The sequence below is a fragment of the Somniosus microcephalus genome, chromosome 20, assembly GCF_052327205.1.
Source record: "Somniosus microcephalus isolate GS21.2 chromosome 20, FLI_Smic_1.0, whole genome shotgun sequence".
Lineage (NCBI taxonomy): Eukaryota > Metazoa > Chordata > Chondrichthyes > Squaliformes > Somniosidae > Somniosus > Somniosus microcephalus.
In genome coordinates, this window is record NC_141006.1 from 54,221,301 (window position 1) to 54,244,734 (window position 23,434).

Sequence of the window (23,434 nt, forward strand, 5' to 3'; positions counted from 1 at the left end):
GTAGTATAGGGCCCAATCTGTGGGAGGCAGTGTCGGGTTAAAGAAAGACCATTATTAAACCTCTGTGCAGTTGTTAGTTGTTTGGACAGTGCAGAGGCTGCCAACTGCAAGTTGAACATTTAAAACTTGACCCTTGGCAGAGAGCTCTCCTGGGCAGCAAGACTGAGGGCCCAGCCAGCCAGTGCTCACTGGGTACTGCCTGGAAGAGGCCCCACTGCCAGTTGCAGGTACAGGGGAGGCTGCTAGCATGCTCGTCTCATGCTAGTATCTGCAATCCTGACACACGATGGTTTATATTTAACTTCAGCTCCAGATTTCAGGACACTGTCTGTGGCCCTCAGTCTGGTCTCTCTGGCTCCTTTTTGAAACGGAAAAGTTGGAGATCCTTACATGGAATTACATAGTATTTACAGCACAGAAACTGGTCATTTGGCCCAACTGGTCTATGCCGGTATTTATGCTCCTCATGAACTCCCTCCCTCCCCTCTTCATCTCACCCCATCAACATAACCACCTATTCCTTTCTCCCTCATTTGTTTATCTAGCTTTCCCTTAAATGAATCTATGCTATTTGCCTCAACTACTCCTTGTGGTAGCGAGTTCCACATTCTAACCACTCTCTGGGTAAAGAAGTTTCTCCTGAATTCCCTATTGGATTTATTAGTGACCATCTTATATTTATGGCCCTTAGTTTTGGTCTCCCCACAAGTGGAATCATCATCTCTACAGCAACCCATCAAACCCCTTCATTTTAAAAACCTCTATCAGGTCAGCCATCTAGAAAAAAAGAGCTCCAGCCTGTTCAGGTCCTGTTTCAGGTGGGGTGCTGGGGAGGGTGGCTCTATTTAGGGTTGAATGCCCCCCCCCCCCCCCTCCCCGCCCCAGTCCCAGCTGCATGGAGGGAGTTCCTGACCGAGTTGGTGCATTCACTCGAGTCCCTCGTACCTGCTGCAAATGAGTGCAACGTTCGCTGGTGTGGAGCGGCCGGTGATGGTAAATGTGCTCCTCATTGTCGCACTTCTTGTGGGGTCCATCACGAATGATACGAACCTGAATTAGTAACACTCATCCTCTGGGAGGCACCATTTCAAACACTATACAGGACCAATGCCCTTGTGAACACACCCTTTCACTGTGTTTAAGCTGCATGGCACACCTTTCTTGCAGGTGGAAGTGGCAACAAAGAATCCGCAAACAGATGCTGCAACGCCCAGAATGAGGCATTCCTCATTGTGCCCATATAGTGACATCCTGGATCAGTGTTGGACTGTTATATTTAGTAAGCGGACAGATGGGACTACGGGTTTCTTGGTCTGAGATTGTGGCTCAGTGCCGCTCTACCAGGTCTAAGTGTGGCTTGGTACGTGTGGTGGTAGCCCAAGGTGCTCCACCTCCTAGTGGACAGGCTGTAGCCCCAGCCGTGTGTCTCCACCTGGCTGATCGAGACATGGCACACGGCAGTGCGGGCGGCTTTACTGACATCTCCAGCTCCTATCGGGGATTCTGCCCTGTCTCATTGGTCCAAATCAGAGGGAAATGCTTTTGTAATTAGAGATAATTGCACTGTGGAAAAACATTTCAGAAAATTCTTCCTTTTTCCCCCTCCAGTTTTATCATTTCCTCTGTCCTCTTCCTTCTCTCTGCTCTCCATTGTCTTTCTCCCTCTCCTTTCCACTGTCTCTCCCTTTTTTCCCATAGTCGCTCCTCTTCTCCTGCTCCCCTCTCAAATGTTGACTCTTTCCCTCTCTTCCTCTTCTCTCCAGAAGGTGTTGACCTCACTTCCTCCCCTTTATCTCTGCCTCCCCCTTATCTCCCACCTCCCCATTTCCTGAACATATTGATTCCTCCTTTTCTCCCTCTCCCCCTCACTTCCTCTTCCTCTGCAGGTTTTGACTCATTGCCCTCACTCCTTCCCCTTGCCTCTCTCCTCCTCGCTTCCTCCCTGAAGGTGTTTATTTCTTGCTGGATGATGATTCCACTGGTACCTCACTCAAGTGGCCATTCTGTGTTGTGTCTGAGATCTAATCCTGCTAATTCAGCTGAGACCAGGGATCCCAGCAGATTGTTCCAGTTGGGACCCACCTTGTCCTGTTCAAAGTTGGTCCATGCTGGGGGTCCTTCTCTTCCGCTGTCTGCCCAGTACCCTGGGTGGTGTCAGCTCCCTGCATTGCCGTGTTTTGACTGCACGAGACCTGACGTGACTGAGCTGCGAGCTGGTGAAACAGGCAGGTGAGAGTAATCAGCTGCCTTTGCACTAATGCTTTAGCGGCAGCTGTCCAGAAACTGGCTCTGTCTGGTGCTGCCAGGGTTTGATTGCTGGGAGCTAAGGACCTGGTTTAAAGGAATCGTTTAGTTTCAGTCTTAATCAGCTGGAACCCTTTTCCGCATAAATTCATTCACAAAATGTCACATGCTGTGCTGTAGAGTTTAGCCCATGACTGAAATAAGAACATAAGAAATAGGAGCAGGAGTAGGCCAATCGGCCCCTCGAGCCTGCTCCGCCATTCAATAAGATCATGGCTGATCTGATCCTAACCGCCAATCTACTATCACAGAACCATCTCCTGAATCTAACAGAATTAGACACAAGAAATAGGAGCAGGATCAGGCTACACGGCCCCTGGGCCCGCTCCGCTACCCACAGGGCCATGACCGATCCGAACCTAGACTCATGTCCAAATTCCTGCCTGCTCCCCATAACCCTTTATTCCCTTTACTTCTAGGAAACTGTCTATTTCAGTTTTAAATTTATGTAATGATGTAGCTTCTACAGCTTTTTGGGGCAGCATATTCCATGGACCTACCACCCTCTGAGTGAAGTAGTTCCTCCTCATCTCAGTTTTGAAAGAGCAGCCCCTTATTCTAAGACTATGCCCCCTAGTTCTAGTTTCACCCATCATCGGGAACATCCTCCCCACATCCACCCGATCCAACCCCTTCACAATCTTATATGTTTCAATAAGATCGCCTCTCATTCTTCTGAACTCCAATGAGTAGAGTCCCAATCTACTCAACCTCTCCTCATATGTCCATCCCCTCATCCCCGGGATTAACCGAGTGAACCTTCTTTGTACTGACTCGAGAGCAAGTATGTCCTTTCTTAAGTATGGACACCAAAACTGTACGCAGTATTCCAGGTGCGGTCTCACCAATACCTTGTACAACTGAAGCAATACCTCCCTATTTTTATATTCTATCCCCCTAGCAATGAAAGCCAACATTCCATTGGCCTTCTTAATCACTTGCTGCACCTGCATACTAACCTTTTGAGTTTCGTGCACCAGGACCCCCAGATCCCTTTGTACTTCAGTACTTTCCAGTTTCTTGCCATTAAGATAATAACTTGCTCTACGATTTTTCCTGCCAAAGTGCATAACCTCACACTTTCCAGTATTGTATTCCATCTGCCAAATCTCTGCCCACTTACTTAGCCTGTCTATGTCCCCTTGCAGGTTTTTTATGTCCTCCTCGCTCACTACTTTCCCTCCCATCTTAGTATCATCTGCAAACTTTGATATGTTACACTCGGTCCCCTCCTCCAAATCGTTAATATAGATTGTAAAGAGTTGGGGACCCAGCACTGACCCCTGCGGAACACCACTAGTTACTGATTGCCAGTCTGAGAATGAACCATTTATCCCAACTCTCTGCCTTCTGTTAGATAGCCAATCCTCTATCCATGCCAGAATATTACCCCCAATCCTGTGATTTTTTATCTTAAGCAATATTCTTTTGTGTGGCATCTTGTCAAATGCCTTTTGGAAGTCTAAATACACTACGTCCACTGGTTCCCCTTTATCCACCCTATATGTTACTTCCTCAAAGAACTCCAGCAAATTTGTCAAACATGACTTCCCCTTCATAAAACCATGCTGACTTTGTCCTATTAAATTATGATTATCCAAATGTCCTTAATAATGGACTCCAATATTTTACCTACCACAGATGTTAGGCTAACCGGTCTATAGTTTTCAGCCTTCTGTCTATTGCCCTTTTTAAATAAGGGCGTTAACATTAGCAGTTTTCCAGTCTACCGGGACCTTTGCTGAGTCCAGGGAGTTTTGGAAAATTATTACCAATGCATCCACAATCCCTACCGCCACTTCCCTCAAGACCCTAGGATGTAAGCCATCAGGTCCAGGTGATTTATCCGCCTTGAGTCCCATTATTTTACCGAGTACCACTTCCTTAGTGATTTTGATCGTGTTTAGCTCCTCCCCCCCCCCCATAGCCCCCTGTTTGTCCAGTGTTGGGATATTCTTAGTGTCTTCTACTGTAAAGACTGATACAAAATATTCATTCAGTGTTTTTGCCATCTCCATATTTCCCACCATCAATTTCCCGGTCTCATCCTCTAAGGGACCAACATTTACTTTAGCCACCCTTTTTCTTTTTATATAACTATAAAAACTCTTACTATCTGTTTTTATATTTTTTGCTAATTTACTTTCATAATCTATCTTCCCTTTCTTAATCAATCTTTTTGTTATTTTTTGCTGTCTTTTATAGTTTTCCCAATCCTCTATCCTCCCACTAGATTTGGCTATCTTATATGCCCTTGTTTTTAGTCGAATACTATCCTTAATTTCTTTACTTAGCCACGGATGGCTGTCTTTTCTTTTACACCCTTTTCTTCTCGGTGGAATATATATTTTTTGGAAGTTGTAAAATAACTCCTTAAATGTACACCACTGATCATGTATCGTCTTACCCTTTAATCTATTTTCCCAATCCACTCTACTCTATTCCGCTCTCCTACCTTCATAGTCTCCTTTATTCAAGCTTAGCACGCTTGCTTGAGATCCAACCTTCTCACCCTCTAATTGAATATGGAATTCAACCATGTTATGGTCACTCATTCCGAGGGGATCCTTTACTAGGACATTTTTAATTAATCCTGTCTTGTTACACAGGACCAGATCTAAGGTTGCTTGCCCCCTGGTCGGTTCAGTTACATACTGCTCAAGAAACCCATCCCTAATACACTCAATGAACTTATCCTCAAGGCAGCCCTGCCCAATTTGATTTGTCCAATTAATATGATAGTTAAAATCCCCCATAATTATAGATGCTCCCTTATTACAAGCCTCAACTATTTCCTGATTGATACTCCGTCCAACAGAGTTGCAACTGTTTGGAGGCCTATAGACTACGCCCACTAGTGTTTTTTTCCCCTTATTATTCCTTACCTCCACCCAAACTGTTTCATTATCCTGATCTTTTGACCCAATATCATTTCTCTGTATTACAGTGATTCCTTCCTTTATTAACATAGCCACCTCACTTCCCCTTCCTTCCTGCCTGTCCTTCCTGATCGTTAAATAACCTGGTATGTTTAATTCCCAGGCATTGTCACCCTGCAGCCATGTTTCTGTAATGGCCACAAGATCGTACCCATATGTAGTTATTTTTGCCATTAACTCGTCTATTTTGTTACGAATGCTACGTGCATTCAAATAGAGAACTTTCAAATATGTTTTGTGACACTTAGTTCCTGCTTTTGCCCTTTTTATTACTTTACCTTTTACTCCATACCTTCTGCCCCTTCCTGACACGCTCTGGTTTTTAATTTCCCCACTGCTACCTAAGTCTATGACCTTCTCTGTTTTTATTATTTGCTCTCTAGTAACCTCCCCCCCACTAGTTAGTTTAAAGCCCTCTCTGCAGCCCTAGTTATATGATCCGCCAGGACTCTAGTCCCAGCACTGGCCAAGTGAAACCCGTTCCAACGGAACAGCTCCCTCCTGCCCCAGTACTGGTGCCAGTGTCCCAGGAAGCAAAACCCATTTCTCCCACACCAGTCTTTGAGCCACGCATTTAACTCTCTAATTTTATTTGTCCTAGCCAAATTCGCTCGTGGCTCAGGTAATAATCCAGAGATTATTACCCTTGAGGTTCTGTTTTTTAATTTGACCCCTAGCTGCTCATACTCCTTTAACAGAACCGGCTTCCTAGTCCTATATACGTCGTTTGTACCAACATGGACCACGACAACTGGATCCACCCCCTCCCACTGTAAGTTCCTTTCTGGATCAGTTCGCAGTAACGGTGTTTAGCTGCAGTCTGTCTCGCTCTCTGCTGCTGACCATGTCAGTGTTGTTTGGTTGCGCTCAACCTTTTACCCTGGATGTGAATGATTAGCTTTGCTTACAGCCTCTTTTAATGATTTGTTTGTAATAATCTGCTGATTGTAAAATTTTTCTTCCTCTGTCCTTTCTGTGCACATCTCCCTGGACCATCAGCTCCTAGAGCTGGGTGGCTATTTGGTCCCTAGCCTGTGCCCCGCACAGCATTGAGGTTGAAATTCGGAGCTGGCTGGAGTTCATCCAATCGCAGGCTCCTCGTCATGACATTCTGACCTGCAACTTTTATCCTGCCTTGCCGCACGAGACTTTCACTTTCGAATCAGTTGGCTGTGTGAATGTTACAGAACATCAGCTCATATTATGAGCGTTGCTATCTGACTGTTCTTTGCTCCCCTGTAGTGATGCTGACATTTGATTTAAAGGTCCTGAGATGTTGCCTAGATTTGATAGGAAAATAGGAACAGGAGGAGGCCATTCAGCCCCTCGAGCCTGTTCCACCATTCAATTAGATCAGGGTTGATCTGTATCTTAACCCCATCGACCTACCTTGGTTCTGTTACCCTTAATACCCTTTGCCTAACAAAAACCTATCAATCTCAGTTTTGAAATTATTAATTGACTCCCAGCCTCAACTGCTTTTTGGGGGGAGAGTTTCAAATTTCCACCACCCTTTGTGTGCAGAAGTGCTTCCTGACATCACCCCTGAATGGCCAAGCTCTAATTTTAAGGTTATGACCCCTTATTCTGGACTCCCCTGCCAGAGGTTTAATTTGCCCTCTTTCCACAAGTACACTGGGCTCACCTTGGTGCCGCATGCAGATGTTAAATCTGCTGTCCCACTGTCCTCAGCGACAGACACCAACCTGAATTTCCTTCTATCAAAGAATCAAAAGATCAGTAGAGTTTAGGTTTCTATGAACTATTGCCGAGTCTCAGCGGTTCTGGGTCTGTTTAACGTACACCAGTAACACTGCCAGACGTGGACTGCACACTCACTCACTCGAGTTTTGTTGTGCTACCAACCCCAGTGCACAGTTTAATCATTAGCAACAGGACAGCAGCGATTAACTGTAACCAAAGGTTGACCTGGACACACTCACTCTAATATCAAGGACACGTGACGGAAATATCTCTGCTGGAGTGCAATCTGATCTATATCAGGTCATCAGTGCAGACCTTGTGAAGATGGAAAAGGTGATTTAAAAGATTGCTCCCAGAACAGGCAATTGTGCTTCTCAGAAGTTTGTATTTGTTATTTTCACCTGTTATTTCTAGAGTTCTCTTCCTGCTGCTGCATGCACTCTCACTCCAGGCTACCCTGAGACAGCGGGGTGGGTTACGCTGTGTCATGGACTCTTCCCTATCACTGGTTAGCCCGCTCCAAAGTGACTGATGGAAGTTGACCTCCGTGGGTTGCAGCAGGTCCCTCTGGTGCTTTTTCCTCTCTCCAAAGGTGGAGTTTGTCTCCAGCGCAAGATACTCCATCTACTGGTGCAGGGGGGGGGGGGGCGGGAGAGGGGGAGGATTGGCCGAGACACATCCAGGACTGTAAATTAGTGATGCTAAATTTAAACCATTCTGCTCTTTATTTAGTAGTTTTACTTTAGTGAGATAACTGAGCCATTATAAGTATCCACTCGTGAAAACTGATATTATAAAAATGTTAATATATATTTTTAAAAACTTTGAATTGAGTCCCAGCCCATTGTGGGGTTAAATTCTGTTGATAATCACATCCTGTTCCTGGTGTGGTTTTTGAAACATCTCCCATGTAGGAATATTTCTGAATGTTACTAAAGGCCTTTCTCTTTTTTTTCTCTCTCTCTCTCCTTTCCAATCCCTTTAAACCCTTTGTTCCTTCCTCTGCTCCTTCAGTGTGACCAGGGCCCTTGCGTACAAGGTGTTAGGTTGTTTTTCCAGAGTGCCCCCGCCTCCCTTTTCCAGACAGGTTTGTGTGTCCTGAACAAAACCGTGCCAGAGAAGGCAGCAGGTGCTGTGGTTTGTGCCGCTGTGCCCCCTGGCTACATCAAACCTTCACACTCACAAGGAAAAGGCACGATACAGCTGAAGTTCCAAGCACTGAGGATGGGCTCTTCCCCCAGTGCATGAGCCGTTCCCGGATCGAACGATCGGACAACTGCATATCTTGGACATATCTAAATGTGAGCAAGAGACCGCATGAACCCAGGCTCTGTTCAAACAGAAAGAGATTTTGTTATTGCTGCTTTGTGTTGGAGAGCGATGGGAGACACCAGTACCAAAGGTCACGAGCTGCTGACTAACCTGTACCGTTCTTTGACTTGGTGACGGGAATTTCGATAGAAAAGATTTACAGATGTTCTGAAATACCAGATGTTTGGACAGACTAATTCCTTGCTGCAGAACCACAGTTGGACAGACTCAAAATATACATGAAGTGAATGGAGCAGGTAGGCTTTGTGTCACATGTTGACTGGATGATAACCTGGGATATTGGGACAAGTGCTGAATGGATTGATAATTGTGACCGTTTTATCGATCCCTCTCATTGGATGAAACTGGTACTGATAACGTGCTGGTTGGGTTTACTGCATCATGATTGGCTAGGAAACCATACTGATTGGATAGATAAAGCTGCCATATAAACTTATTGAGCACATCTCTCGATGCAGACACAGTTATCGGTCCACCCACAAGGTTGAAATGCTTTGTTCTGCATCATTTTAATAAGATATAATCAATTAGTATCAGCACTATGGAGATTTAAAAGCACTAAATACTGCTGCAATATAAGCACAATATCACAGCGGGGTAAATGGTGCCAAGCTCAAGAGTTTATGTGCGCACCCAGTGTACCACCAAATACCATCAGACACCCAACCCTTAGCTGTAACTCTCTGTGTGCACACTGCTCACACTATGCAGAGCGTCACTTCAACCTGGTCCACAGCAAATTAAAGAGAGGTTCAGGAAATGCTGTGTATTTAGTCCACAACACTTGTATTGTGTGTAACTGACTGTGCATGATCAAGGAGTTGCACAGGTTTAATAATTCAAGTCTCTTATGTACCAAGATATAACTGGTTAAAAAGTTGATTCATGTGTTCTTGATCACTCGGTTGACTAGGATTGTAGCACTTATTATCTAAATTGCTTTGCTCAATAATTCCCACTGTTGCTGCACTCGTATATGAAAGGTGTTTGTTCTCAATCAGTGAAGCTCAGGAGATCAGTATCAGTAATTGTACAACACAGCTCATTGCTTCCCAGATGTGTCTCTGTGAGGAGGAGGTTGTGGTGTTTAATTGGCACCACACTCCAAACAGACAAATCCATTCAACAGCTGCACCTTGAAAAGTACCCTCGGACCCCGGCAGTGATCCCATCAAACTCCCCAGCGCCATCCTTCTTTGAAATCACAACTCACTGTCTGATACTCAGAGCTGGCTCCTGCACTAATAAACAATGAAGAGTTGTCGGAATTGCCCAGTTGGATGGCCAGCTCATTGTGGAAGCTGCATTCTCGAGGACATTTCAGTGATAACGGGATTATAGTCATACGATTTCAAGTGGCATTACCTATAATCTGAATTACTAAGCGATACAGGCGCCTCTGATTTATATTGTGCGTTGCTTCAGGTGATATAAAGTGCCTTGTGCAACTGTTTTGTATATATTCCAAAATGCATCGACTTCCTGTATTCAATTCAATAAATATAGGTACATTTCGTGCTTCGCATTGCAATGGGTTCTTGTGTGTGTACCAATCATCTCTCCCTGTTGCACAGACATTTAGCAGTCTCCTTGATCTCTGTCTCACTAGAATGATGTAGGAATGCTTCCTGTCAGTATTGTTCTCCGATTGGTCCCATGTCCTGAGATTTAACACTCGATCAGAATTGGAGACTGCAATTGGTCGGTGCCTCAACCGTTGACCTTCGGAATCCGAGAGTGAATCTTTCAGAAACTGAAAGAATAAAAAATGTTCTGCATTTTTTGCTCTCTTCCTCTTGCCCTTCAACTGACTGTTGTGTCCCATGTGAAATGAGTTTGATAGTCTCAGCTCTGATTTTAGGAAACACGAGTCCATAGATGTTAATCCCCTAGAACTGGACAGTTTCACGCAGAACAGAGGATGGCTGGCGTGGGAAATAGGAAAAATTCACACCTGTGCAGTAAGAGGTGCTCTTCTCAGGTTGGGGATAAGGCGCATTGTTGGGGTACAGAAAAAGGAGTTTTACTCTGCATCTAACCTGTGCTGTACCTGCCCTGGACGTGTTTGATGGGACAGTGTAGAGGGAGCTCTTTGCTCTGTATCTAATCCGTGCTGTATCTGTCCAGCGAGTATCGGATAGGACAGTGTGTAGAGCGCGTGTTTGACGAGACAGTGTAGGAGGGAGTGTTTGATGTGACAATGTAGAAGGGAGTGTTTGAGACAGTGTAGAAGGAGTGTTTGATGAGGTGGTGTAGAGGGAGTGTTTGATGGGGCAGCTTCTCATTCTCCATTTTGATGAGCCCAAAAATGCAAAACTGAAAATTGCTAAATGCCAGTGCCCTCTGAACAGTAAGAACCCTCCATCCCCAACCCCTGGGAAGTAATGTCCTGGAGCGATTTACCTGTTGGTTCGAACTAAATGTTCATTCACGATGGACAACTTAATGACTACAAGGAACCCAGTGGAAACAGCACACCCCTGGGGAGGCAAACTGTAATCCAGCCGAGGAAGATATTTCTGGATCTGGGATTCACTGCAACATACTTTCAGCCCGGATGGGGGCAGGTGAGTTAAACAACACAACTGGAATGGTTATATGTAATTATTAAATAGAGGAACAGAGACTGCAGCATAAACCTATTTAAATATGTTAATTAGGACTTCAATGCAATTATTACAACCCCACTTTGCCATATTGCAGTTGTATTTTTAAATATAAATTTAAAATACCACAAACAACTATTTAATAATTTTTCTGATTACTTTTCTTCAATCTGTTTAATTGTACTTTGGGATATATTTATGGTAAATTTAAAGCTACAAGCTATAGAATATTAAATTGGCGTTAAAACTTCAGGACTGTTTTTGAGTTTTAAAAATAGAAATTGGAATGTTCTTAACTGTTCTGTAAATGATTTAAATTATTAACCTCTGTTATGTCCCTATAGAATAATTCATTTTTCTATGGCGAGATTTCCTCTACACTTCAAAATATGTTGCCCTTCTTGCTTGCTCTTGCCCCACATTATGCACTAGCTGCAGTTGAGAAGAAACCTCCACTACTGGGATCTGCAACCTGACCTCTGGCAGGGGCCGGAAGCTTGTGCACAAATTGGTGAACTGACTGGGAGCTGTAGGCTGGTCTGAGGGTGTGAGGTGGTCTCGGGAAGGTGGTAGGTTTATCAGTAGGTGGTAAATGGCTCTGGGGAGTTGTATTGTAGGCAAGTCTGAGGATGTGAAATGATCTAGTAGAGATTGTAGCCAGGTCACAAGGACTACAGCAATTCAAGAAAGTGGTTCCCTGCCATCTTCTCGGGGCAACTAGGGAGGAGCAGTAATTCAACACCCACATCCAAGAACAATGAATAAAAAGGTTCCACAGCACTTGGCTGGTTGTGAGTGCAGCATGGAAAGTGTGTCCTACTCCAAGGAGTGGTGAAACATGGTGGAATTGTGTTCAGTTCAGAGCGCTGCACCTCAAAGAATGTATTGGCCTTGGAGGGGGTGCAGCGCAGATTCAGCAGAATGATACCGGGGCTAAAAGGGTTAACCTATGAGGACAGGTTGCATAGACTAGGCTTGTATTCCCATGAGTATGGTAGATATAGGGGTGATCTGAAGGAGGTGTTTAAAATGTTAAAAGGATTCGATAGGGTAGATAGAGAGAGCCTATTTGCTCTGGTGGGGGGAATCCAGAACAAGGGGGCACAACCTTGAAATTAGAGCTAGGTCATTCAGGAGTGAAATCAGGAAGATTTTTTTCTCACAAAGGGTAGTGGAAAAAAGGCTGTGGATTCTGGGGGTCAATTGCAGTTTTCCAAACTGGAAGTCAGGGGGAGATGGGTGAACTTTCTCTTCTTGGAGATGGTCATTGCCTAGAACTTGCAAGGTACAATTGTTACTTGCCCAAGCCTGGATGTTGTCCAGGTTCTGCTTTAGGCTGGTATAGGCTGCTTCATTATTGGAGGAGTTGTGAATGGAATTGAACACTGGAATTGTCAGCGAACAGCCCACTTATGATGGAAGGAAAGTCATTAATGAAGCAGCTGAAGATGAATGGGCTGACTATGCTTCCCCGAGGTACTCCTGCAGTGATGTCCTGGGGCTGCGATGATTGGCCTCTGACAACTACGACCATCTTCCTTTGTGTCAGGATGGCTCCAGCCACTGGAGGGTTTCCCATTAAGCCCCACTGACCTCAGGTTTACTAGAGCTCCTCAGTGTCACATTCAGTTGAATGTAGCTTTATGTCGAGGCAGTTACTCTCACCTCTCCTCTGTCGTTCAGCTCTTGTGTTCATGTCCGGATTAAGGCTGTAATGAGGTCTGGAGAGTGGTTCTGAGCATCAGTGAGCAGGTTATTGGTGAGTAGGTGTCACTTGATGGCACTTCTGATGACTCCTTCCGTCGCTTTACTGACTGATTTGCAGGGTTATTTTATCCGACTTCTGTTGATAAGACACACTGGTGCACGTTAGCAATATGTCAACACACAAAACCTCCCAGGTCTTACCTTATAAAACAAACTTCCTCATTCCCTTCCCCAGAGGTGTGAGGAGACACAACACCATCTCCCACAGCCCAGCCCCTCAGCCATTTCATCACAATTAACAATTGTCCAATTTTCTGTAACAGTCGGATGGTTTTGATTCAACTGCTAGAGTTCAATAAAAGCGATCCACAGTACCCATATATGGAAGAAAGTCACATGGTTGCATTTTACCCATAAAATCTGACAAGTTCATTTGTGTGTTGCAGGTCTCTGCTCCCTAGTTGTGAACAGCATAGTAGGGACTGCTGGGAGCTACAGTCCGCCTCCCTGCTGTGTGAGATCAAGGTAGTGTGTTGTTAGATTATGATTTTCACACTGAATTCACACCACACAGCTTGAATTGTTGTAAAAGCCTTAATGCTAAGAGCATGAACTTTATATAGAACTGTTTTTTATCAGTCCAACAGTATCCCAAAGTTTTGCCTTTTCTATACTGACTGCTGACAGAGGTGCATACACAAGGAGCTAACGATGACCTTCACTTGCAATCATTTGCTTAGTGGATTTAATGTAGTCTCACACTGCTACCAAACTGTTTGAAATGGACAGAAATCACACTAACCAGCATTAACAGATAAAAACAACTTGTATCTTTATTTATAATGATAGTAACATGGAACTCAAAAATAGGCAAATATAAAAAATTCTCGCTCTTCCTCTGAGTCTGTAATGGGTCAATAACCCTTCATAGAAACATCTTTGGGATGGAATATGAGAGTCTCTATAGACTTTAGTGGCAGCTGTGGCTCAGTGAGTGGCAGGTTCAAGTCCCACTCCAAAGACTTGCGCACAAAATCTAGGCTGACACTCCAGTGCTGTACTGTCGGAGGTGCAGGGACAGACAGGGGAGTGCGCAGGTGGTGGGTGCATCTCGGTGTAGAGATCAGTGAAGTAGTATAATTTGGGAATAAGAACAATGAAGTGAAGTCTACTCTAAAGGGTACACAGTGGAGGAACAGAGACCATGGGCTCAGATCTTTAAAGGTGGGAGTTCAGCTGTAAAAGGCCAGAGAATCAGAATTTAACAAAGAATGAGGCCAATCGGCCCATAGTTCCTGTGCCAGCTCTCTGAAAGCAATTTCAACTTCGCCCCATTTCCCTGCCCTTTTTTATGCTTTGCATTTTCAAATATTTATCCACTTGCCTTTTAAAAGTTATTATAGATTTTGCTCTCACCATTGTTTCTGGTCAGGCATTCCATGTCTCAGTAATGCTCTGTGTATTTAAAAAAAAAAATTAAAAAAAAAATTAAAAAAATTCCAAACCCCTCCCTCCGTTGTGCTGGTCATAAATTTATGGCATCTAATTACTGACTTACCAATCAGTGGAAATAGTTCTGATTTACCTCATCAAATCCCCTCATAAAAAAGGCAAATGAAATTATGGGTTTTATATGGGACACTGACTATAAAAACATGGAATTTGTACAGGACATTGGTGAAGGCCATAGTTGCAGTACTGAGTGTATTAGAATCATGGAAAGGGGACAGTAGAAGAGGGAAGGAGGAAGTTCATTGAAATGTTCTCCATACGAGGGTTATTAGAACGCTTTACCACAAGGGGCTATTGAGTGAACAGAACATCACTTAAAAGGGAATTGAACAGGAAGAATATCAAAGGATACAGGGAAAGGGCAGGAAATAGGATGTGACAGCTCCAGTTGAAGAACTAGCACAAGCATGATGGGCTAAATGGCCTTTTGCGCTGTAATTTCGATCATTTGCACCCTTGTATGGGATTATAAATACTGAACATTTGCGGAACAAAAATCACTTTTGTACTTTACGACATAACTAGTTTCTTACGATCTGCTGTAAACACCTGCGTTATACCTCGCACCTGGTAAAGGTGTGTTGATAGGGCAGGTCTCTGTTCCGTACTCTACTCCACTGATGATTCCTTACTCCCTGTCTTTAATAAGAAATGGATGATATCTTTGAAGTAGATCATAAAAATAATTCATTGCAACGCTTACCTTTTTTATGACACAATTCAGTGTTTCTCTATTTTGGTCTGCAATGTATTTGGCAGTGAGCAATTTCTCATATTCAATTTCATTGAGAATATCCTTGTTTCTCAATTCCTCAATGATGCTGTGGATTTCCGTGAGACTGCTTATGAGCTCTTTTATTTTTCTGCAGGAAGTGTTTTGATGTCCCAACTCTCCATTGTGTTCTGCCTGGGAAAAAAAATGCAAACTATAAATACACAGTAAGACTCTTAACCAATCCCATTTCAGTGCAAGACTTGCAGTGCTCCAGAGCAGTTCACTTGTATAGAGGAAAATATTCTAAAGACTCAAGTTAGGGAGAAATGGCTGCAGAACCTCCCCCAAAACATTGAGGACAGTGGTGGCAGAAGGAATATCCTGGTCTCTGGAACGGCATCAATCCCAATCTCTACACTCAGCAGACCTCAAATGTGCCAGGTCCCACTCATCCCCCTTTCAAGGCTGAAGACTCGTTTTTTTTTTAACCTTCCCCATCATTAAAAATTTCTAGACATAACCGTAGAAAAGAAATTGGTTGTGAAAAATGAGCATAATTTGAAGTGGATACATCACCAGATCCTGCTGGTGGGAGGTCAGAGGGGAGGAATGTCTCTGAGCTGTCAGAAGTAACGCTGCAACAGGTGTCCATTTTAATCAAACCCTTTCGGACACGCATGGCAGGTGCCTCTTTAGTAGATTAGTTCAGGGAATCTTATTGACAGCAGCAAGCCAAATGATTCCAGTGCAGCTCAGTTACAACTGCATTTTCAATCCCTGGTTCAGGACGTGATTCATCCTGCAGACAGAGGAGCTCATACCACATGGACCCATATTGGGAAATGGCTGGCGATAGATTGATGCAGGAGGGACACAGGATCCATTCTGCGGCCATAAACCATCCTGGAGGTGACCCATTTAATAGAAACCAAACTGCCCAGGAGTAAACTAAGTGAACTCTCCAAAAATTGAACTGTTTGAAATTACACCCTTTGCAGGAGAAGGATTGCCGATTTCAGAACCTCTGCGCTAAACCTACCTCGGGTGATGGAGATTACTTTGGCTGCATTCGTATTTCCGAACTGCAGTCTATGAGGCATTCTTGTGTACTAACACTCGTTTTAAATACTTGTTTGTAGCTGTTGTGCTGTCTGTTCAATGCCTGATAGAAAATCAGAACAGATGATTTTGGAGTAGAGGAGTAGAATGTAATATACTGTTTGGAACACTTGATTAGAATTTTTGAAGTAATGAGATCGAGCCAGGGGTGACTTACCTGAACCAAGGTGTCACTGTTGGGAATCAGATATACAAACATCTTGATTTTGTTCTTAATATATGATCGTTCCACTGGTTTGTACAACAAACAATAGGCCTCACAATCAGCGAAATAGTTCAGGTTTTTCCACCAAGACGATGGGAGAGTGGGAGCGAAGCAGAATCCGGACATGTGACCTGGTGTCAGCCAGTGGGACAAACAGCTCGAGGTTTTCATCTCTGATGTGTGCAACTCGAACTGGGGTGGGGGGGGGGGGGGGATAACAACTAGTTAGTAAATAGAGTTCAAAGAGAATCAGCAAAATGGCATTCTCAGTAAACTTTAAAGGGATGTTACTTGCTGTGGTTTGTAGCAGGTTCTGATCGCGCATAGGCCATGCCCTAATCAGAGCCCCGTGCTCCTGCATGACGTCCCACAGTAGATGCAAGTGCTGCTTTCCTTTCGACATAGTGAGGTCAACCACTGTACCATCCTCCTTCAGCACCAGGTAAGTATGAAGAAGCTGAAATATAAAAAGAGTACCAATAACTTAATATCTGCAATAGCAGGCCATGATTTGAGAAATATAAGCACACCTGCTGTGCATTGAGAAAACAGCTTGACTGAAACTTTTGTTTTTAATGCAGTAACTTATTTTCTATGACCGTTCCATTAACAGGACAAAAGATTCTGGTCATTACTACAATAACATGCCTTCCCTGCACTGTACAGTGATCTTCCCCAACACAAACACACTTCTCACTTTATATCGCTGATGTGAGGGACTGACCAGGCATGTTGTGAACTTACACCGTCCAAAGTGAACAGAAAGCAAATTGCTCAAGTTAGCTGCAAGTGTGGAGACTACGTTGACATGGCGGGGGCCGCATTGACACGGCGGGGGGATGGGGGCCGCGTTGACACGGCGGGGGGGCGGGGGCCACGTTGACACGGCGGGGGGGTGGGGGCCACGTTGATAGCTCACAGGCCATGCCCTAATCAGAGCCCCGGAGTGTTTACGGGATGGTTTCCTGGACCAATATGTTGAGGAACCAACCAGAGATCAGGCCATCTTAGACTGGGTATTATGTAACGAGAAAGGATTAATTAGCAATCTTGTTGTACGAGGCCCCTTGGGTCGGAGCGATCATAATATGATCGAATTCTTCATTAAGATGGAGAATGAAGTAGTTGACTCAGAGACAAGGGTCCTCAATTTAAATAAAGGAAACTACGATGGTCTGAGGAGCGAGTTGGGTAGGATTGATTGGGGAACGGCACTCAAAGGGTTGACAGTGGATAGGCAATGGCAAACATTCAAAGACCGAATGGATGAGCTACAGAATTTGTTCATCCCAGTTTGGCATAAAATAAAACAAAAAAGGTGACTCAACCGTGGCTAACGAGGGAAATTAGGGATAGCATAAGATCCAAGGAGAGGACATATAAATTGGCTAGAAAAAGCAATAATCCTGAGGATTGGGAGCAGTTTAGGAGTCAACAAAGGAGGACAAAGGGATTAATTAAGAAAGGGAAAATAGAATATGAGAGTAAGCTAGCAGGGAACATAAAAACTGACTGTAAAAGCTTTTATAGATATGTGAAGCGAAAAAGATTGGTGAAGTCAAGCGTAGGTCCCTTACAGTCAGAATCAGGGGAATTTATAATGGGAAACAAGGAAATGGCAGACCAACTAAATACATACTTTGGTTCTGTCTTCACAAAGGAGGACACAAATAACCTCCCAGAGATGTCAGGGATCATAGGGTCTGATGAAAGGGAGGAACTGAAAGAAATCAGTATTTGAAGGGAAATGGTGTTAGGAAAATTGATGGGACTGAAGGCCGATAAATCCCCAGGGCCTGATAATCTACATCCCAGGGTACTTAAGGAAGTGGCCCTAGAGATAGTAGATGCATTGCTGGTCATCTTCCAGAACTCGATAGACTGGAACGGTACCCATGGATTGGAGGGTAGCTAATGTTACCCCACTATTCAAAAACGGTGGTAGAGAAAAAGCAGGGAATTATAGACCGGTAAGCCTGACATTGGTAGTGGGGAAAATGCTAGAGTCTATTATAAAAGATGTAATAGCAGAGCACTTGGAAAGCAGTGACAGGATCAGACAAAGTCAACATGGGTTTACAAAAGGTAAATCATGCTTGACTAATCTACTGGAATTTTTTGAGGATGTAACTGGTAAAATAGATAAGGGAGAAACAGTGGATGTGGTGTATTTGGACTTTCAGAAGGCTTTCGATAAGGTCCCACATAAGAGATTAGCATGCAAAATTAAGGCACATGGGATTGGGGGCAAGGTATTGACTTGGATAGAGAACTGGTTGGCGGACAGAAAGCAAAGAGTTGGAATAAACGGGTCGTTTTCCGAGTGGCAGGCAGTGACTAGTGGGGTACCGCAAGGATCGGTCCTAGGACCCCAGCTGTTCACAGTATATATTAATGATCTGGACGAGGGAATTGGATGTAATATCTCCAAATTTGCAGATGACACAAAGCTGGGTGGGAGGGTAAGCTGTGAGGAGGATGTCGTGAAACTCCAGTACGATTTGGACAGGTTGGGTGATTGGGCAGAAACATGGCAAATGCACTATAATGTGGATAAATGTGAGGTTATCCACTTTGGTGGCAAAAACAGGAAGGCAGATTATTATTTGAATGGCAATAGATTGGGAGAAGGGGAAGTGCAAAGAGACCTGGGCGTTATTGTGCACCAGTCGCTGAAGGTAAGCATGCAGGTGCAGCAGGTGGTTAAGAAGGCAAATGGTATGTTGGCCTTCGTAGCAAGAGGGTTCGAGTACAGGAACAAGGATGTCTTGCTACAGTTGTACAGGGCCTTGGTGAGACCGCACCTTGAGTATTGTGTGCAGTTTTGGTCACCTTACCTGAGGAAGGACGTTCTTGCCATGGAGGGAGTGCAGCGAAGATTCACCAGGCTGATACCTGGGATGGCAGGAATGACGTATGAGGAGAGATTGTGTCGATTGGGCTTATACTCACTGGAGTTTAGAAGATTGAGAGTGGATTTCATCGAAACCTATAAAATTCTGTCAGGTCTGGACAGACTAGATGCAGGAAGGATGTTTATGATGGCCAGGGAGTCCAGAACCAGGGGTCATAGTCTAAGGATAAGGGATAAGCCATTTAGGACTGAAATGAGGAGGAACTTCTTCACCCAGAGAGTGGTGAACCTGTGGAATTCTCTGCCACAGAGGGCAGTGGAGGCCAGTTCATTAAATATATTCAAGAAAGAGTTGGATATATTTCTTGAGGCTAAAGGGATCAAGAGATATGGGGAGAAGGCAGGGACAGGGTACTGAATTTGGATGATCAGCCATGATCTCATTGAATGGTGGAGCAGGCTCGAAGGGCCGAATGGCCTACTCCTCCTATCTTCTATGTTTTTATGACACGGCGGGGAGGTGGGGGCCGTGTTGACACGGCGGGGGGGTGGGGGCCGTGTTGACACGGCGGGGGGGGGTGGGGGCCGTGTTGACACGGCGGGGGGGTGGGGGCCGCGTTGACACGGCGGGGGGGATGGGGGCCGCGTTGACACGGCGGGGGGCGGGGTGGGGGCCGCGTTGACACGGCGGGGGGGTGGTGAGGGCCATGTTTCTGCTGTAGGCAGATGTTTTGATACCCTGTCTGCCGGGGGTTTAATTTTTCAGTTGCCATTGTGGTGCGTGTTTAAATTGTTGACCTCGCTTTGTGTTTACACACCAGTGTTGATGTTGCACAACAGTTGGTGTGTAAACACACCCTTTGTTAACAATTTAAAGAAACCTTCCCTTCTAGCCCCAGCTCCTGTTCCTGACACATTTGCCCTGGTCGAGAAGCCACCAAGGCTTGGGGTTAAGATTGCAGTCGGGTCCCGATGACCTCATCAGGACCCGATCTACATATTTAAACGCGGACCGCGCTGGCTTTAGTTGGGTGTCCTTGGCAACTGTAACTTAAAATTGTAGTTGGCAGGATTGGCACAGGAAGCCAGCGGACGTGACTCCTGCTCCATTTGAACTCCCTCCCGGTCTGGTTTCTGCCGGGCGGGGTGAGTTATAATTCCCCCCTGTATCACAGGAAGATTGTTTGTTATAAAGTAATTGATTAAAATAAAGGCTGAGTGGTGAAACAGCAGTTGGACATCCAGTTGCTCCTCCTGCTTCCACATCACTCTAAGGTCTGGTTGAAGGATCTGATTACAGAGAACAGAAGAACAGAACAGAAACCCCACAGTGCAGATAGAGGCCATTTCGGCCCATCGAGCCTGCACCGACACATATCCCACCCGATCCCTGTAACCCCTACATCAACACATATCCCACCCTATCCCCGCAACCCCACGTATTTAATCCCCCTAACACTAAGGGTCAATTTATCATAGCCAATCAACCTAACCCGCACATCTTTGGACTGTGGGAGGAAACCGGAGCACCCGGAGGAAACCCACGCAAACACGGGGAGAATGTGCAAACTCCACACAGACAGTCACCCGAGGCCGGATTCGAACCCGGGTCCCTGGCGCTGTGAGGCAACAGTGCTAACCACTATGCCACCGTGCTGCCCTTCTGCTCTTCTTCATTAAACAACTGCTGCAACTTTCTGAATAAAACTGTTTTCTGACCCGGATACTTCTCTACCAAGAAAAGCACGAGGTTGTGTTTTATCTCAGTAGGTTTGATGTCCATTCCTGTAACAAGAAGAAATGAAGTTAAACTCACTGGATACTTCAACTGTCAGTTTGAGACACTTTAAGATAAGTACAGTTTTAGGTCTGTCCCTATTCGGGCAGCTATCTCTGGTCTGTTCTTTCATTAGTAGATCTCGAGTCCTTTAAGATGTTAAAGTTGGAATGTAAACATAGTCACATAAGCAATCTGACTCCAGATTACACTGGGAAATGGAAAGTGAAACCCTAGGAGCTGGGAGTTTCAAACCCAACCTGCAGATCCCTCACTTCAGGGTAAAGGTGATCTGGGTTCAAAGCTCATATTTCCTCTTGTGCACAGCCTTGTAAATAACATTTAGAACATATTGGGGCAAAAACCTGCTCAGGATTGAGGATCTGTGAACAAAAGCCATGTAAATCAGCTCCTCTCGCCTACAGTCAACTTGAGTGATGAGCATTCAGTTTTCTGTGCACTGTGCAACTCTTCACCATGCAGTGCATATGTTCACTATGCACAGTGTAAATGTAAATGTTCACCATGTACAGTGTAAACAATTGCCTGAGGATATGGAAAATTATGACAAAGGTTGCAAAAGGCCAAAGGATGAAATAGTGCTAGTGAGATGGGCAGATGCAGGTCAGTGTAGAAAATTATGAAGTATATCTTAGAAGAATAGGGAAATGAAATACATCTTAAATGCTAAGATTTTAAATGTAATAGAGAAGCAGAAAGACAGATACACTGTCTGTGGAGATACACAGCTCATTGTAGGTGGCAGTGCAAGTAGATAATGCCATAAAAACTAACCAAATCCTTGATTTTGTATTTGGAGGCAGAGAATACAAATGCAAAGAGGTTATGATAAATTTGTACAAGATGTGAATTAGACATGGTAGTGGGGAAAATGCTAGAGTCCATTATAAAAGATGTAATAGCAGAGCACTTGGAAAACAGTGACAGGATCAGACAAAGTCAACATGGATTTACAAAAGGTAAATCGTGCTTGACTAATCTGCTGGAATTTTTTGAGGATGTAACTAGTAAAATAGATAAGGGAGAACCAGTGGATGTGGTGTATTTGGACTTTCAGAAGGCTCTCGATAAGGTCCCACATAAGAGATTAGCGTGTAAAGTTAAGGCACATGGGATTGGGGGCAAGGTATTGACTTGGATAGAGAACTGGTTGGCAGACAGAAATCAAAGAGTTGGAATAAACGGGTCTTTTTCCGAGTGGCAGGCAGTGACTAGTGGGGTACCGCAGGGATTGGTCCTAGGACCCCAGCTATTCACAATGTATATTAATGATCTAGACAAGGGAACTAGATGTAATATCTCCAAGTTTGCAGACGACACAAAGTTGGGTGGGCGTGTGTGCTGTGAGGAGGATGCTGAGAAACTCCAGTATGATTTGGACAGGTTGGGTGATTGGGCAGAAGCATAGCAGATGCAATATAACGTGGATGAATGCGAGGTTATCCACTTTGGTGTCAAAAACAGGAAGGCAGATTATTATCTGAACGGCAATAGATTGGGAGAAGGGGAAGTGCAAAGAGACCTGGGTGTTCTTGTGCACCAGTCGCTGAAGGTAAGCATGCAGGTGCAGCAGGCGGTTAAGAAGGCAAATGGTATGTTGGCCTTTGTAGCGAGAGGGTTTGAGTACAGGAACAAGGATGTCTTGCTGCAGTTGTACAGGGCCTTGGTGAGACCACACCTTGAGTATTGTGTGCAGTTTTGGTCACCTTATCTGAGGAAGGATGTTCTTGCCATGGAAGGAGTTCAGCGAAGATTCACCAGGCTGATACCTGGGATAGCAGGAATGACGTATGAGGAGATTGGGTCGATTGGGCTTATACTCACTGGAGTTTAGAAGAATGAGAGGGGATCTCATTGAAACTTATAAAATTCTGACAGGACTGGACAGACTAGTTGCAGGAAGGATGTTCTCGATGGTCGGGGAGTCCAGAACCAGGGGTCACAGTCTAAGGATAAGGGGTAAGCCATTTAGGACAGAAGTGAGGAGGAATTTCTTCACCCAGAGAGTGGTGAACCTGTGGAATTCTCTACCACAGAAGGCAGTAGAGGCCAATTCATTAAATATATTCAAGAAGGAGTTGGATATATTTCTTAAGGCTAAAGGGATCAAGGGGTATGGGGAGAAAGCAGGGACAGGGTACTGAATTTGGATGATCAGCCATGATCGCATTGAATGGCGGAGCAGGCTCGAGGGGCCGAATGGCCGACTCCTGCTCCTATCTTCTATGTTTCTATGTACCCTTGGGGTACTGTGTGCAGTTTTGGGCACCCCATTATAGGAAGGGGATAAAAGCAATGTAAAATGTGCGTCTTAAATTGACTGGGATATTTCCAGGCATGAGCAGAATCACAGGCCCTGTTTCTCATAGGTCTGTGATCAAGTAGCATAGATACTGCGAACTGGTTCACAGGCACCAGTCTCCTGCAATCTAAACTTAAAAAGTGGCAGCTTTAGTCTAAAATTAGTGTGGAATGGATTTGATTTGAACTTTTGAGTGTCTGGAGTATGAGAGAATCTCGCAGTGTTACGGTTTAAACTCTGGACATCTCATTCTATGTTCATCTTATAATAACTCTACCAGTACTGAAAGTATTTTAAATGAAAAACAATACTTTGATTAAATAGAAATAATACTTGT

General features: G+C 44.6%; 1 protein-coding gene and 1 pseudogene across 1 annotated transcript in view; one reads left to right on the top strand and one right to left on the bottom strand.

Annotated features, from left to right (window-relative positions):
* The window catches only part of zdhhc18a (zDHHC palmitoyltransferase 18a), a 51,010-nt gene extending 41,215 nt beyond the window's left edge, over positions 1-9,795 (top strand). The window contains exon 9 of the mRNA XM_085962731.1: positions 7,962-9,795. Coding sequence (XP_085818857.1) covers positions 7,962-8,195 — 234 coding nt within the window. The 3' untranslated portion in view covers positions 8,196-9,795. The remainder of the gene's footprint in view (positions 1-7,961) is intronic.
* A 3,592-nt stretch (positions 9,796-13,387) lies between these two features.
* The window catches only part of LOC147103269 (uncharacterized), a 43,647-nt pseudogene continuing 33,600 nt past the window's right edge, over positions 13,388-23,434 (bottom strand).